This window comes from Pteropus vampyrus, unplaced genomic scaffold (assembly GCF_000151845.1).
Source record: "Pteropus vampyrus isolate Shadow unplaced genomic scaffold, Pvam_2.0 Scaffold140, whole genome shotgun sequence".
Classification (NCBI taxonomy): Eukaryota; Metazoa; Chordata; class Mammalia; order Chiroptera; family Pteropodidae; genus Pteropus; species Pteropus vampyrus.
The window spans coordinates 5,197,753-5,211,271 of record NW_011888921.1 but is presented as its reverse complement, the minus strand read 5'-3'; the positions used below and the strand labels follow the sequence as shown (position 1 = coordinate 5,211,271).

The window sequence follows — 13,519 nt, the reverse complement described above, 5'->3', positions numbered from 1 at the left end:
AGCTCATCTGGTCAGAATCCTTGGATGAGCCTGTGGGACCCTTCCTCCTAGCCCTGTGGTTTGGAGCCAGTGGCTTTGGGACTGTAAGAGGATGGACAAAGGTAGTATATGAGGCCGGGCCAGCTCCCCAAACATTTGGGCACCAAGCATCTGCTGATTCTACCCCACACCTGGCACATGTGTCTTTGGCTGGGCATTGCCACCTCCCCCTGGGCCAGCACTACCCATGTACCTCTCGGCAGAGGCCACAATTGACTGACTTGCTGTTGAGCTGCTGCTCTTTGGCATGGCTGCATTTTGATGGCAGAGGGAGCAGTTATGCCCAGAGCCCGGTGTGTCAGCATCACCAGTCTGACCTGAGCACCATGTGCTGCACATGACAGGTGGCACCTGGAGAACTGCCCAGCATAGAAGGTCTGGGCCAGGTCTGAGCCCAGATGGAATCTGGATGGCCACGGAACTCCCACTTTAAAACTTCAAGTGTCAAGGAAGAAAGGGAGGGGCCGGGAAGGCTGCCAGAGTAAGGGGGCTGCTGAGAATGGGACCCATGAGCAGAAGCTCAGGGCTCTGCTAGGCAATTAGGAGGCCCGAGTTTACCACTTCTTTTTTCCTAGATTCTCAAGGGTTGCTAGATTCATCCCTGATGGCATCAGGCACTGCCAGCCGCTCAGAAGATGAGGAGTCGCTGGCAGGGCAGAAGCGGGCCTCCTCACAGGCCTTGGGTACCATTCCTAAACGGAGAAGCTCTTCCAGGTAATAAGGGTTTGGATGGCCAGGGACTGGGCAGGGGCATTAGGTGCTGCATGCCTTCACCCCTGTTGAGAATGACTACTTGAGACCCTTAGGGGCCTAAGGGTTGGCGGGGCCTAAGGGTTGGCAGAGCCTTGTTCATTTTCTGTCCTTACTAAATCCTTGACTGAGAGCAAAGGAGGGAGATCTTAGGTCTTTAACTTGAAGTCTTTGTGGTTAAATATCATGTTATCTTAGAGGGATGGGGCATAATATTTCCATGCCCCATCTACAGAGCCAGAGCAGTTAGCACCCTGCTGGGAACCTGCTCTGTTCTGGATGCCAGATATGTGTGAGTGGGTGCTGGGGAGGGGGCAAGGTTTGCTCACTGAGTAGGACTCTACACAGGTTCATCAAGAGGAAGAAGTTTGATGATGAACTGGTAGAGAGCAGCTTGGCTAAGTCCTCTACCCGAGCAAAGGGGGCCAGCGGGGTGGAACCAGGGCGCTGTTCTGGGAGTGAACCTTCCTCCAGTGAGAAGAAGAAGGTGAGAGATTGGGAGATGGAAGGGGTGGGGGAGGATGGGGTCCAGTGCCAGATTCTGTGTTTCCCTACAACCTTTGCCAGCTGGCAAGAGTCTTGCAGAGGAGGCTTATGAGAGGACCAGACTGCCCCAGCCTCAACCTCAGATGCTTCTCTCCTGGGAGCCCATCTCTCTCTACTCCTCTTTTCTTGCTGCACCCCCACCCTGTCAGTGCATCCTGTATCACATTCTGTGTGGGAGGCATAGAGTGTGCATCTATTCTGGGAGCAGACAGCCTGTTCCCAGCATTGCCGGGTGTAAAAATAACCCCCAGGTGGCATTGCTCTAGCCCCAGACACTGTACCAGCAAGAGTGTTTTCCTGGTATCCTCTCCACCCACCCTCCACTCTGGGGTTGGGGGTGCCACCAGCAAAGAGAAGACCCTATATGGTCAAGGACTATGTAGAAGTGCTTTAGGTGGGCGGGTGTTAGAAAGCTGAGCTCCCTGCCTGTGCTACTTATTGTTGGGTGGGATGGGGCTGCCACTCAGTACATAAATCTCTAGGCCCAAAGCCCCAGCTGCCCTGATGCTGGCTTTGAGCTCACTGCGTTCTGGTCTTCTGCCCAGGTATCCAAGGCCCCCAGCACTCCTGTGCCACCCAGCCCAGCCCCAGCCCCTGGACTCACCAAACGTGTAAAGAAGAGCAAACAGCCACTTCAGGTGACCAAGGACCTGGGCCGCTGGAAGCCTGCAGATGACCTCCTGCTCATCAATGCTGTGTTGCAGGTAGTGCTTCCCACTATAGTTTTTGTGTCTCCCTCCTTCCCCCAGCCTCTAGTTCCCAGCCCCCCAACTAGCCCCTCAGTGTCCTCTGGGTGGCAAGGGATGGGTTCTTTCCAGCTCTGAGGCTGAAGCAAATTTCCCTGGGGCACTGCAGACCAACGACCTGACATCTGTCCACCTGGGTGTGAAATTCAGCTGCCGCTTCACCCTTCGGGAAGTCCAGGAGCGCTGGTACGCCCTGCTCTACGATCCTGTCATCTCCAAGTGAGTGAAGCTGGCTCCAGCTGTGGGGGAAGTACTGGGGAATACCAGAATTTGGCTCCTGGAACAGAGAATTGTATAAGGGCCCAAGGAGGGGGCCTCAGAGGCAGGACTCCTGGTACCTTGCATCCTCTATGATGATACCAAGACCTGCAGGGCTTCAGAGGGAAGTTGCTTCCTGCTGTCAACCCTGCCAGTCCTGGCTTGATGCCAGAAGCGAGGGGATCTGGATGCCGAGGAAGCATAGGGGGAAAAAAACCTAAATGCATGCCAGGAGCCCTGATTCCGCCACTGAGTATATTGTGGTTTTGGGCCGATCACTTCTGAACCTTTCCTCACTGACTTCCCGTAATTACTTCTAGCTTCAACAGCTTGAGTTCCAAATAAACCCGTGTGCACATGCACCATACACTTTTTCTTCTCAGTCACTTTATTTAATATCTTCCAAATTTGGTTGGAAGTTTAACGCCTGTCTTCCACTCCACAGCTGCTTAAGCTGTGGCCATGGCCCTGATACACCAGAAACTGGGCAGGGCTTAGCTTGGGAAAAAGGGGATGCTAGGGAGTGGCTAATGGGTGGCAGCTTTGGCCACACACTTGGGGAGGGAGTCACAGGACTTCCCTCAGGACTAGCATCTAGAGGACTGCCTTTGAGTCTCTTCACAGGGTTGAACACAGGAACTTCAGTTTCCTGAGTTGCCTGTTCTTGCTTTTGACAAACCCATGAGGCCACAGGTACCATGCTAAGCCTCGGGCTCTTCCTGTTGAGGGCCTGGCCTCTTGTCTTGCATCTCAAAGACCTGTAGACTTTAGGGGAATTAGGAACCCCAGATTTCTTGAGAACCTCCCTTCAGCTCTGCCCTGACGTGTCTCTTCCTTGCCCAGGTTGGCCTGCCAGGCCATGAGGCAGCTGCACCCAGAGGCCATTGCTGCCATCCAGAGCAAGGCCCTATTTAGCAAGGCTGAGGAACAGCTGCTGAGCAAAGTGGGATCGGTAAGGTCAAGGGCTGATAAGATTGAGGGAACTGGGCAGGGTGAGAGCTGGACTACCTGGAAAACTGCTGTGGGGAGTCCCTACCACCTGAAAACATGCCTGTGCAGATACACACACATCTGCAAGGGCCCTTGTGACAGGATCCTCAGGAAGGGCCAAGCCTGGCTCTCTGGGCAGTCATAGCTGTCCCTTCCTTCAGCTCCTGGTGGGGACAGGCAGGGGATGGGGTGGTAAGGCAGAGGCAGGAGTGAGAAAACCCAGGCTCTTAGAACATGCTTCTTGCCCTCCAGACCAGCCAGCCCACCTTGGAGACCTTCCAAGACCTGCTGCATAGACACCCCGATGCCTTTTACCTGGCACGTACTGCCAAGGCTCTTCAGGCCCACTGGCAGCTCATGAAGCAGTATTACCTGCTGGAGGACCAGACAGGTAACTGGCTTCAGAAGCTGGGTGTGGGTGTGTGAATATGATGTGATCTGGGCACAGCTGCCCTCAAATGCTCTGTAACAACTCCCTCAGTGGCCCCCAGTGTCTTGTTCACCTGTCTTTGGAGCAAAAACCTCTTCTTTCTAGAGGGAGGGAAAGTAGCTGAAATGATAGAAATCCTGGCAGTTTTCTATCACTTCTGTTGTTTTTGTTTTGTTTTTGTTTTTAGATTTTCTGACCTATTTTATCATTACATAAGTAATTTATTAATACAGTCTTCATGAATAACTTGCAAACGAGCAAAATGTGAACAGCCTCTGCACTGTTTACCCTTCCCTGTTTCCCACCAAAGAGACTTTCTCTAAGTTTTTCTGCCCTTCTTTATCTCCACCTTCCTCTCACTGCCACTTCTCCCACCAACAGTTCATGCTGTCAGGCTGCCTTCAGGCCATTCAGAACTTCCCACTGGGACTTCACACCCAGTCCATTCTCTTTCTCCTTTCCCAACCAAGCCAGAATTCTCCCTGCTTCATCTCCCTCATCAACAAAACTCTCACTCTCTTAGTGACAGATCAGGAAAGCAGTCTGATTAAACTGGAAGAGACTTCAAGGTAGATTTGGGATTCAGGGTCATATTTACATAGTACTGCTCTTACTTCCTAAACATTATTTTTGCCCGTTGCCTTCTACATCATTGTTCACACTGTTCTGAAAAGCAAGCTTCAGCCATGCTCTTTATCTTATTAACTTGGTCCTCCAGCTCTGGTTATTAAAAGATACTCCTGCAAGAGGATTTTAGGAAATTTTAATTGGAGGAGCTCCATCTTTTTTTCCTGAGGATCTCTGAATTTAGTGCCCAGCACACAGTTCAGCTTATTCCTGCAGCTTCCATATCTACTGCTTCCTCATGCTCAGATATTGATGAAATCCCACAGTGAGAACAGACACTGGATAAAGTTTATTTTTGCTGCTATAGCTAGCTCCTTCATCACTATTTTGAGAATTATTTTGTGTAAACTCGTTAACTTAAAAGTTTAATTTTTCTCTTCAAGAGTCATCTTATGTGAGTATTTGATTTCTCCTTTACTATTTAGAGATAAGAAGGAGTCCCTAGGGACAGGGGGTGTACACTGCCTAGCTTTCAAGTCAGTTGACTATTAGACTGGTGGAATTTCAGGCAACTGTGGTAGAGGAGGGGCTTAGTGGGAGTGACTGCCGTAAACCCTCTTTCACACATAGTCTGACCTAAGGAGGTGGGGGCAGTGGTGGAAGGAACATTTGGCACTTCAGGTGTTGTCAGACTCCTCAACTGACAATTTCATGACCACTAACTCGTGGGAGCTGCTACTGAGCAGACACTGCAGTCCTGGGAATAGCTGGTCTTAAGGCAGAAGTTGTCAGATTTTTGAAGGCCCCAATCTCTTTTACATTTTGACCCCAAAAAAAACATGAAACAATATGTATCCTGAACATAGCTGATGGACTCTTAATTATCTTATTTTTATCGCATTTTTTGGAAAAATGAAACTAATTTCATGACCCATTAACACATTATGACCCACAGTTTGAAAAACAGTGGCATAAGGCAGAGCAGCTACCTTTGACACATCCTTTCTACATAGAAGCAGACTGGCATGTGCCTCTCAGCCCTTCACTGAGTGCAGCAGAAAATGTTCAGGAGCATGCGAAGTTTTTGCTCTTTAGGTTTAGAATCTGGAAGACAGAGCTCTGTCATAAACTAGAGTCACAGAGTTGGATCCTCCCTCCTGTGTCTGTTTCCTCATCTGTAAAATAGAGCTAATGGCAGTGCCTTTCCTACTTCAGAGCTGTGTGAGTGAGAACCCTTTGCACACCAAAAAGCCCACATGAAAGGGCAATCTTGATTGTCCTTTCTAGAACTACCTCCATTACTTGTATTGGATTAACTTTTGTTCACTTCAGCACAAAACTGATGCCGTGGGCTCATTCTTTACAGTTTGTCCCCTTAATTAAGTGGTCTGCTCAGTAACTTGAGGTTGAGTAGGAACATGGGTGCTGACCCTCCCTCCATCCTTTGTTCAGTGCAGCCGCTACCCAAGGGGGACCAAGTGCTGAATTTCTCCGATGCAGAGGACCTGATTGATGACAGTAAGCTCAAGTGAGTGACGGGCCATAGGCAGAGTGCAGAGCTGAGTGTCTCCTAGGGGCAGAGCTGCTGGGCCACCTAGCCTTACATCTCCTGCTGCAGGGAACAGAGCCCAGCCTAGTCTCAGCCTCAAGTTCCAGTGGTAGCTAATGGCACCTAGTCTCCCTCCTGAGCTCCCCCTGCCCCCAGGGTACCTTACCCCCCACATACATTCCCACTCCTGGGAAGGAGGCAAGAGGAGACCCTAGTAAGCAGAGGAACACCTGATGGTGATAGCAAGTGAGCTAGAAGCAGAACCTCAGCCATCTTGTCTCTTCTTGCCCCCAGGGATATGCGAGATGAGGTCCTGGAACATGGTGAGTGTGCCTTGGTGAGGTCAGTGAGGGGGTAGAAGCTCTTGCTGGAACAGAGAGGACCAGTACAAGGTGCTGGTGACCTTAGAGTGTCCCTCCTTACCACCCCACTTCACCCCAGAGCTGACAGTGGCTGACCGGCGCCAGAAGCGAGAGATTCGGCAGCTGGAACAGGAACTGCATAAGTGGCAGGTGCTAGTAGATAGCATCACAGGTGAGGAGGCCAGAGGACCATGAGGGGCATGCTTCAACCCCCACCCTGAGCCTTTGTGGTTGCCTGGCTGGGTGCACCCTCCTTTCCTGGTCCTGACTCCTTTCCCTCATTAGACCTTGCGCTGGCTCCCCCTCCCTTCTACCCTGCAGCCCTAAGGGTGGGCTCTTCCCCACATGAACTGCTCCTCCCCCAGGCATGAGCTCTCCGGACTTTGACAACCAGACGCTGGCAGTGCTACGGGGTCGCATGGTGCGGTACCTGATGCGCTCACGAGAGGTAAGGCAGGCCCAGCCCATCCCAACCCCACCTCCCCTTCCTAGGTTTCCCTCGTCTGTCAGTCCTCTCTGCTGTATGTCTGGTGCCTGATTTCTCATCTTTCCCTGGCCTATGCAGACTCTTCCCCTAGTCCTTAGGTTCCAGCCCTCACCTACTCCATTCCCCCAGATCACCCTGGGCAGAGCAACCAAGGATAACCAGATTGACGTGGACCTGTCTCTAGAGGGTCCAGCCTGGAAGATCTCCCGGAAGCAAGGTACCAACAAGAAGGCATGAAAGGCTGTTCCTCCTGGCCTTTTGCTGCCCCATCCAGCCCTGGGGCTTAGTCTCCATGGGAACTCTCAAGGACCAGCTGGGGCTGATGAGCTTGCATTTCAAGGGTACCTTCTAGCCCTTCCCCAGGAAGCAGAGAGAGTATATGAGGCCTTTGGGCTCTTTTCTGGCCTTCCCCCATCCCATTATCTCCTTTTCCTCTCTCTTCCCATAGGTGTCATCAAACTGAAGAACAATGGTGATTTCTTCATTGCCAATGAGGGCCGGCGGCCCATCTACATCGATGGAAGGCCCGTGCTTTGTGGCTCCAAATGGCGCCTCAGCAACAACTCCGTGGTGGAGGTGAGCTGGGAGGGAGGTGAGAGGCCACAATGAGACCCAGGGCGTAGGGAGCCAGTATGTGGGCCTCATCCCCAGTCCCATCTCTATCTTCAGCCACTCTTCTGTCCCACCCACAGATTGCCAGCCTGCGATTCGTCTTCCTTATTAACCAGGACCTCATTGCCCTTATCCGGGCGGAGGCTGCCAAGATCATGCCACAGTGAGGAGTGGTAGCAGAACCCATGGGCTCTCCCTGGCCTTAGTTTCCTCTGCCATTCCAGCTTCCTGGAGCTGGGACTCAAGCTCCTGGAAAAACCAGAGTGAGCAGCAGGAGACCCACTGATGGCCCATTGATCAGAGCTTCTGTAGCGGGGCTGGGCTGGCCCTCAGGAAGCCCCTAGAGGCTGGGACCATGCAGCTTCTTTAGAGCCAGAGCCCCTCCCGTTCTCTCTGCAGACCACCTTCCTCTCTTTCCCCAGATCCCTACTTTTTGTGTCTCCAGCTGATTAGCTTCAGACTTTTATTTTCTTTTGTAAATAAAAAGCACTGCGTTCCAAAGTAGTTTCTTTTATTATTATTTTTTTTTAATATAAAAAATGTGGGGACAGGTGAGGCAGGGTTTACATGCAGGGAGATGGCAGAACCCCTCCTTGCCTCATGCCTCTGTCCACCCAGCCTGCAGAGGGAGACTAGAAGGTCAGAGGATCAGGCTGAGGAGGGGGCCCACAAGTAGGGGCCTAAGGATTCCTAGCCTGGGGCCTGCCCCTGAGGCTCCAGCCCACCCTCCATGAAAGCCCAGGGCCAGTCCTGCTTTGGCTTTTGGGCTTGCTACCCTGAGCCAGCGGGCAGCCTGGTGTCCCTGGGGGCGGCTGCCACTTTTCCTCTTCCCCGAGGTTGGGCAGAGTGGCAAAGGGCTGCATGTCTGGCAACACTGAGTTCTGAGGCTGGCAGTCAGACCCCTGTGCCTTCTTCCTGGGTCCACTGGACTGTGCCAGAGCCGTGGCAGCCAATAAGCACCATCTCCAGGCTATGGGGCTCCCAGGGCAAGGCCAAGCCCCCTGACCCTGGTGGGGGTTCTCCAGTGCTGGTAGCCTCAGTCTGGCTCATGGGCTCTGAGGGCCCGGTCCTAGCTCCTTCCTCAGGAGGTGGTGAGCCAGGGATGCTGGGCTCAGGGCAGAGTTCTCCTGAGCCTGGTGGCTCTGAGTCAGAGGCAGAGGTCCAGAAAGCTGTGGCTCGAGGCCAGGGGGAGCTCTGAGATGCTGGGGGCCCCCAGGGCCAGGGTGCTACGAAGGGAGGGGGTCCCGGACGAGGGTGGGGCCAGGTCCCACTCAAGACAGAGCCAGCTGAGGGCTGCAAGCAGTAGGAGGACGCCCCAGTGTCCACACACAGAGGCTGCAGTAACCCAGGGGTGCTGGCAGGGCATGGCCCCTCTCCTGACACCCGAGGGCACAGGCCCTCCCCATGGGGTGCCAAGATGAGCTGCACAGCCTGGCGCAGAGACTGCAGTCCCTCTCGCATCTGTAGCACCTGCTCAGACAACTCCATCACCTATGGGAAGGGAGGAGAGTGAAGTCAAAATCAGGACCTTACACAACAGCAGGGCCCCTCTCCCCTCCCTGCTTCTACCTTGCCCCTCACCCACCGCCTGCTGAAGCTTGTCCAGCGTGTCTGTGTTCCTCACCTCGCTGGGCCCAAGAGGGGCAGTGAGCAGGCCATTCTCTGTGGACAGTAAGATGGGGTTACTAGCCAGGGCTAGTAAGAGGAGGTAGCGCAGGGTCCAGGCCTGTTCCCGAGACAGCACAGACCACGTTGGTCTGGCAGGACCTGATGTCAGGAAGGGCCACTTCCAGCCTTGCTCAAGTTGCTGAATTCTCAAACTGCCAGAGGGCCTCAGGCACACTGCCCCATGCTTTCCCTCTTGGGAAGCTGCTTTCTATGCCTGTCTCTTGTTCTGTCCTCTAGGGACATGGACACTCCTGGGAGCTCATTACCTGGTCTACTCCAGGGGCTCCCTGGCATCGCTGGGGGCCATTTTCAACTCTGCTTCCACAGCCCTTTATCTTCCCATTGAGCCAGACACTGTGCTAAGGGTCTTAGCAACATAATCTTATTTAACATATACAACAACCATTTTACAGACTGGAAGCTGGGGCAAGAACCAAGGTAGCATTGCTAGAGAGCTGACAGCAGAGACCCAAACCCCCTTCCCAGCTACCTTCCAACACCAAGGCGCTAGTCTTCACAAAGCTCCCTGGCCAGACTATGCAGGTAAGATGAGGGCAAGAGGGCTTCCAGGAAAAGTCTATATCCTGCCGGTTTCTCAGAGGTTCACAGGACAAAGGGACTGCTCTGCCGACCTCCCCCCAGACCCAGGCCCCAGTACCTGGTCCAGGGGAGGGGCTGCTGCTACATTCCGGACCAGACTGCCCCACACGGAAAGAGAACTTGGGCTGGTCAGAGCCACAGCCATCCTCAATGCCATCTACTACCCTGTGGACACAGGTGCCAGGACAATAAATCAACAGATGGGTAGCCACTGCCAGGTTTCCTGGGACAAGATGCCCCAGTGTTCTCACACAGAGGCTGCAGGAGCTGGGCAAGGGGGCTTGGGGCCCCAAGAGAAAGATTACATGAGGTCCCTTCCCCTTGGAGCTTGCAGTTTTGCTGGGGTTCCAAGCTCAAAACATGAAACAGCAAGAGAGATCTAAGCAGTGTACAGCCCTGCAGGAAATGGTGAGGTGGGGGCAGCAGGGAGGTGGAGAAGTCAGGGAAGCTTTCCTGGAGGAGACTAGGAGGGGTTAGGATGGAAGGATGGGCATCTAGGGCAGGGGTGTGCCTGGCCGGAGCCCCAGCCCTATCACCACCATCTCTGCCACAGTGTAGTAGCCTCAGGCCTGCTCACCTGGGGCTCAGATCCGGGGGCATATTCCATGGCACAGGGGGCAGCCGCAGCCCCTCTAAACTCCGAGGGTGAGCAGAGGGGCCAGCCTCAGCCTGCGAAGCCCCTGCCCTGCCAGGCCGCCCTCTGCCCCCTAGCCGGGGCCGGGGCACCGTTCGACGTGGGGATAGCAGCTTGGCGGCCGAGGAAGAGGAAGTACAGCTTGGGGACAGCAGGGGACTGGAGGGCTCATCAGCTGGGGCTGGTGAGGCTGCGGGGCCCTGCTCCCCGTCTGTCTCCTTCTCCTCCAGCGTGGACATGAGAGTGTTGTCGCCGCTCAGGGAGCTGGTGTCCACCTGGGGGTAGTAGGGGACAGGGAACCCACATGGATAGCCCTTACTGTGTCCCCCTCACCTTTCCCACCCTGGCCTCATCTCCCTAGAAGAGAGAAGCCATCTTTGTTAAAAAGGATGCCCAGTGTCTCCCATCCTTCAGAGGAAGAGGCTCAGTATGTATGTGTGGTGGGGGAAATGCTACTTTTCTGCTGCCACCATAAAGCCACCAAGCCCTGGAGACATTCGCTGCCCCTCAAAATTCTAACCAAGTGTGGCTTGGTCCCCCAGGCTAACAACTATCCAAGAGAACATACTAAAAACTGGTTTGGAATTGGTGACATAAGCCAGGAAAATCCAAGCCCCTCAGAACAGACTTGTTTCACCATGAAGAAGCTGGGGAGATGCAGTGACCTGGAAGGCTGTTCATGGCCCTGCCCACTCTTCCCCACAGTTGCCATGCCTCGTCTTCGGCCTGCAGGCTCTTTTTCTGGTACTAGTAGATTTAGCTGCCCTCCCCTAAGACCTCTCTGGGAGGGCCAGGCTGTCTCAGATAGGCCGGGGAGAGCTGGAAAGGTTAGCCAAGCATGGCTGGGCTCTAAAGGACAGAATGTGAGTATGAAGGGGCAGGGAGAGTGTGGACCCCTCCACCATGTGCAGGGGGGATTCACCCAGACCATGTGCTCACACAGTACCTCCACAAACCCTGGCCTTTGCCCACCTTACCAGGCTCCCTGACACCCCAGCCCCCATCATGCATGTACCCAGTATCCTCACCTCTGCAGGGGCTCCTCCAGCACCCAGGTTGTAGCTGAGCTCCCCTCGGAGGCCCCGGCTGAAGCATGGGGCAAACTCGGGGTACAGTGCTAGGCTCTCATGCAGCCCAGCTAACTGCAGACACTGCAGGACACAATACGTCAGCCCTTTCACATCAGCATTGGCCTTGACCACCTGCTCACGCCGGGGCAGCTCACAGCCGATCAGATCACCCTTCCCTGGGGAGAGGAAGCAGAGGTCAGCGAGCCTGCCTTTCAGCCACTAGAAAGGGAAGTTGAGTGAAGGCTGCTGAGCTTTCCTCATGGGCTGAGCAGGGCCTTTCCAGCCTGACCCCCACTGTGGGGCCTGAAAGCCAAGACACAAAGAAGCAGAGGGGCCCAGGCCCTGAATGATCCTGTTGTCTGCCTTGCTGGCTCTTCAAGACAGGTTTGGGGTGAAAAGCACTGTGACCCAAGCACTCAAGCACATTTTGGATCAAAGCTGCTGTGCAGAAACACATCCAGCTTTTAGCTCTGAGACGGTTGGGCAGTCACCAATTCTAGCGGCTCCCTGCATGCCTGGGAATCCACATCCTCTGGGAAAGTTAAACCAATCAGACTCCCAGGCCCCATCCTTACCTACAGAATCAGAATATCTATGGGAGACCCACAATCCAATGGTTTTCCAGCCTGTGTGGTGATTCAGGTGTAGCTTATCTAGGAGCAGTATGTGGAATTAACAGGTTAGTGCCCTGTGTGGCACACTGAAAATATCAAGCCCACATTGCTTTTCTCCCTGATCCTGTATTAAACTGAGGCTGTGGTACTTTCTTGATTTTACCAGCAGGTGTCAATAGAGAGTTTCCCAGCTAAGGCTGCCACCTGGCTGACAGAGATTGTAGAACGGCATCAATTAGAGTCTGTATCCCGCCAGATCTGAGATGTTAAATGGTGAGGAAAAAAACGTGTGTCTTAGAATCAATGAAATACGGTGTCTCTGATCTCGGACATGGAGAGAATGAAACGAATTAGTGGTGATAAAGTGCCTCATACATAAGCAACCAAAGTTCATTTCCTTCCCTCCCAACCCGACAAAAGTCCCTTACAGATTCTTCTCTACAGGGATGGCATGCCATCGGGCTTGGCAGAGCACTCACTGCCCTCACAAGCCAGCTCAACCCATGGCCAGACCATTGACAATATTGGAAAGTGTTTCCTTATCCTTAAATAAGAAGATGGATCACTGCTATCCCCGCCTTGGGCTGCCTCATGCTGCCAGCAGAAGTCTAAATGTTCATGGACTTTTGCTCAAACTTAAAAGTGGAAAGCATCATTGTTTAATCTTATTTTCTTGGTTTCAGGCCATCTTTCTGGTCCCTTCTGAGAGCTGTTTAGATCTCACTGTGATCATCGGATGAATGAGCTCTCTCTCCTCGTATGTGTCATGTAGAAATAGGATAAGTGTGTATTCCTTGTCTTCAACCAGAAAATGAGATAAAAACAAGAAATAGAACAGGACCAAGGACAGAGTTCTGTGCCACTGGTCTCGGGGACTAGAGACCACCCTTCAGGCTGGCATCTCAGCCAGAGCCTCCACCTCAGCTCATCAAGCCCTTTAAGGTCGTCGTCCCAGAACCATTGCCCTGCCCATTTCTCTTTGTCTTGTCTCCTTCCTCCCCGACAACTGATTTTGCACATGCTTTGTTGTCAGTCCTACACAGAAGGAGGGGCCAGAATCAACAGTGCTAGATGCATGGTGAGCCTTAGCTGTCAGGAGCAGGGAGGAGGCACCTGGATGTTAAACTAAGGAAGCAGGTGAGGAATAGGGTGAAGGCGAAGTGGAAAACCAGGTCATGGGGAACCAAGCATTCTCAGGGCACTCAGAGCCTCCGAGTCAACAGAGGACCAGTTCATCCAGAATTTATGAGCAAGGCCAGGATGGATCAAAGGTGGTATAAATCCCAATACTGGGAATATTCCAGAGGCAAAGGCCCAGGGCAGGTGGTGGTGGCTATTCTTGAGGCTCCATCTTAATACTGAATGTGGCTATTCTGAGACCTGGTGCCTGGCATCAGTGAAGAGATGTTCTTGCAGGACCCATGCCAGCTCCCAGCCACACCGCTTCCTCGGCTCTGAGCTGAAACCATCTGTTTAATAATCTACTTGACAATCTTGCTTTGGAGTGACCAGTCTGCAATTGTTAAAATCTGTCTTTATGCCTTTCTGAATCTCTCCAGTTCTCCATAATTTCTCAAGGATTGCCAGCCATATGTGA

The 13,519-nt window shown here is 53.1% G+C and overlaps 2 protein-coding genes across 7 annotated transcripts in view; one reads left to right on the top strand and one right to left on the bottom strand.

The window, feature by feature from the left end:
- Nucleotides 1–7,840, top strand: part of MCRS1 (microspherule protein 1) — a 9,239-nt gene extending 1,399 nt beyond the window's left edge. Inside the window, exons 1-14 of one of the 4 annotated variants that reach the window (XM_011368288.2) lie at nt 1–101; nt 615–753; nt 1,138–1,276; nt 1,881–2,039; nt 2,191–2,300; nt 3,183–3,291; nt 3,582–3,720; nt 5,779–5,854; nt 6,170–6,198; nt 6,317–6,409; nt 6,603–6,685; nt 6,854–6,941; nt 7,173–7,300; nt 7,417–7,840. In XM_011368288.2, coding sequence (XP_011366590.1) covers nt 92–101; nt 615–753; nt 1,138–1,276; nt 1,881–2,039; nt 2,191–2,300; nt 3,183–3,291; nt 3,582–3,720; nt 5,779–5,854; nt 6,170–6,198; nt 6,317–6,409; nt 6,603–6,685; nt 6,854–6,941; nt 7,173–7,300; nt 7,417–7,503 — 1,389 coding nt within the window. In that variant the 5' untranslated portion in view covers nt 1–91 and the 3' untranslated portion in view covers nt 7,504–7,840. Of the gene's footprint in view, nt 102–614; nt 754–1,137; nt 1,277–1,880; nt 2,040–2,190; nt 2,301–3,182; nt 3,292–3,581; nt 3,721–5,778; nt 5,855–6,169; nt 6,199–6,316; nt 6,410–6,602; nt 6,686–6,802; nt 6,942–7,172; nt 7,317–7,393 lie in introns of all 4 variants that reach the window. The other 3 variants (XM_011368287.2, XM_011368285.2, XM_023535456.1) reach the window with 3 other exon arrangements.
- Nucleotides 7,841–7,894: 54 nt separating this feature from the next.
- Nucleotides 7,895–13,519, bottom strand: part of KCNH3 (potassium voltage-gated channel subfamily H member 3) — a 17,807-nt gene continuing 12,182 nt past the window's right edge. Inside the window, exons 11-15 of one of the 3 annotated variants that reach the window (XM_011368284.2) lie at nt 11,267–11,484; nt 10,182–10,513; nt 9,663–9,769; nt 8,922–8,998; nt 7,895–8,827 (exon numbers count right to left, since the gene is read on the bottom strand). In XM_011368284.2, coding sequence (XP_011366586.1) covers nt 8,231–8,827; nt 8,922–8,998; nt 9,663–9,769; nt 10,182–10,513; nt 11,267–11,484 — 1,331 coding nt within the window. In that variant the 3' untranslated portion in view covers nt 7,895–8,230. The remainder of the gene's footprint in view (nt 8,828–8,921; nt 8,999–9,662; nt 9,770–10,181; nt 10,514–11,266; nt 11,485–13,519) is intronic. The other 2 variants (XM_023535454.1, XM_023535455.1) reach the window with 2 other exon arrangements.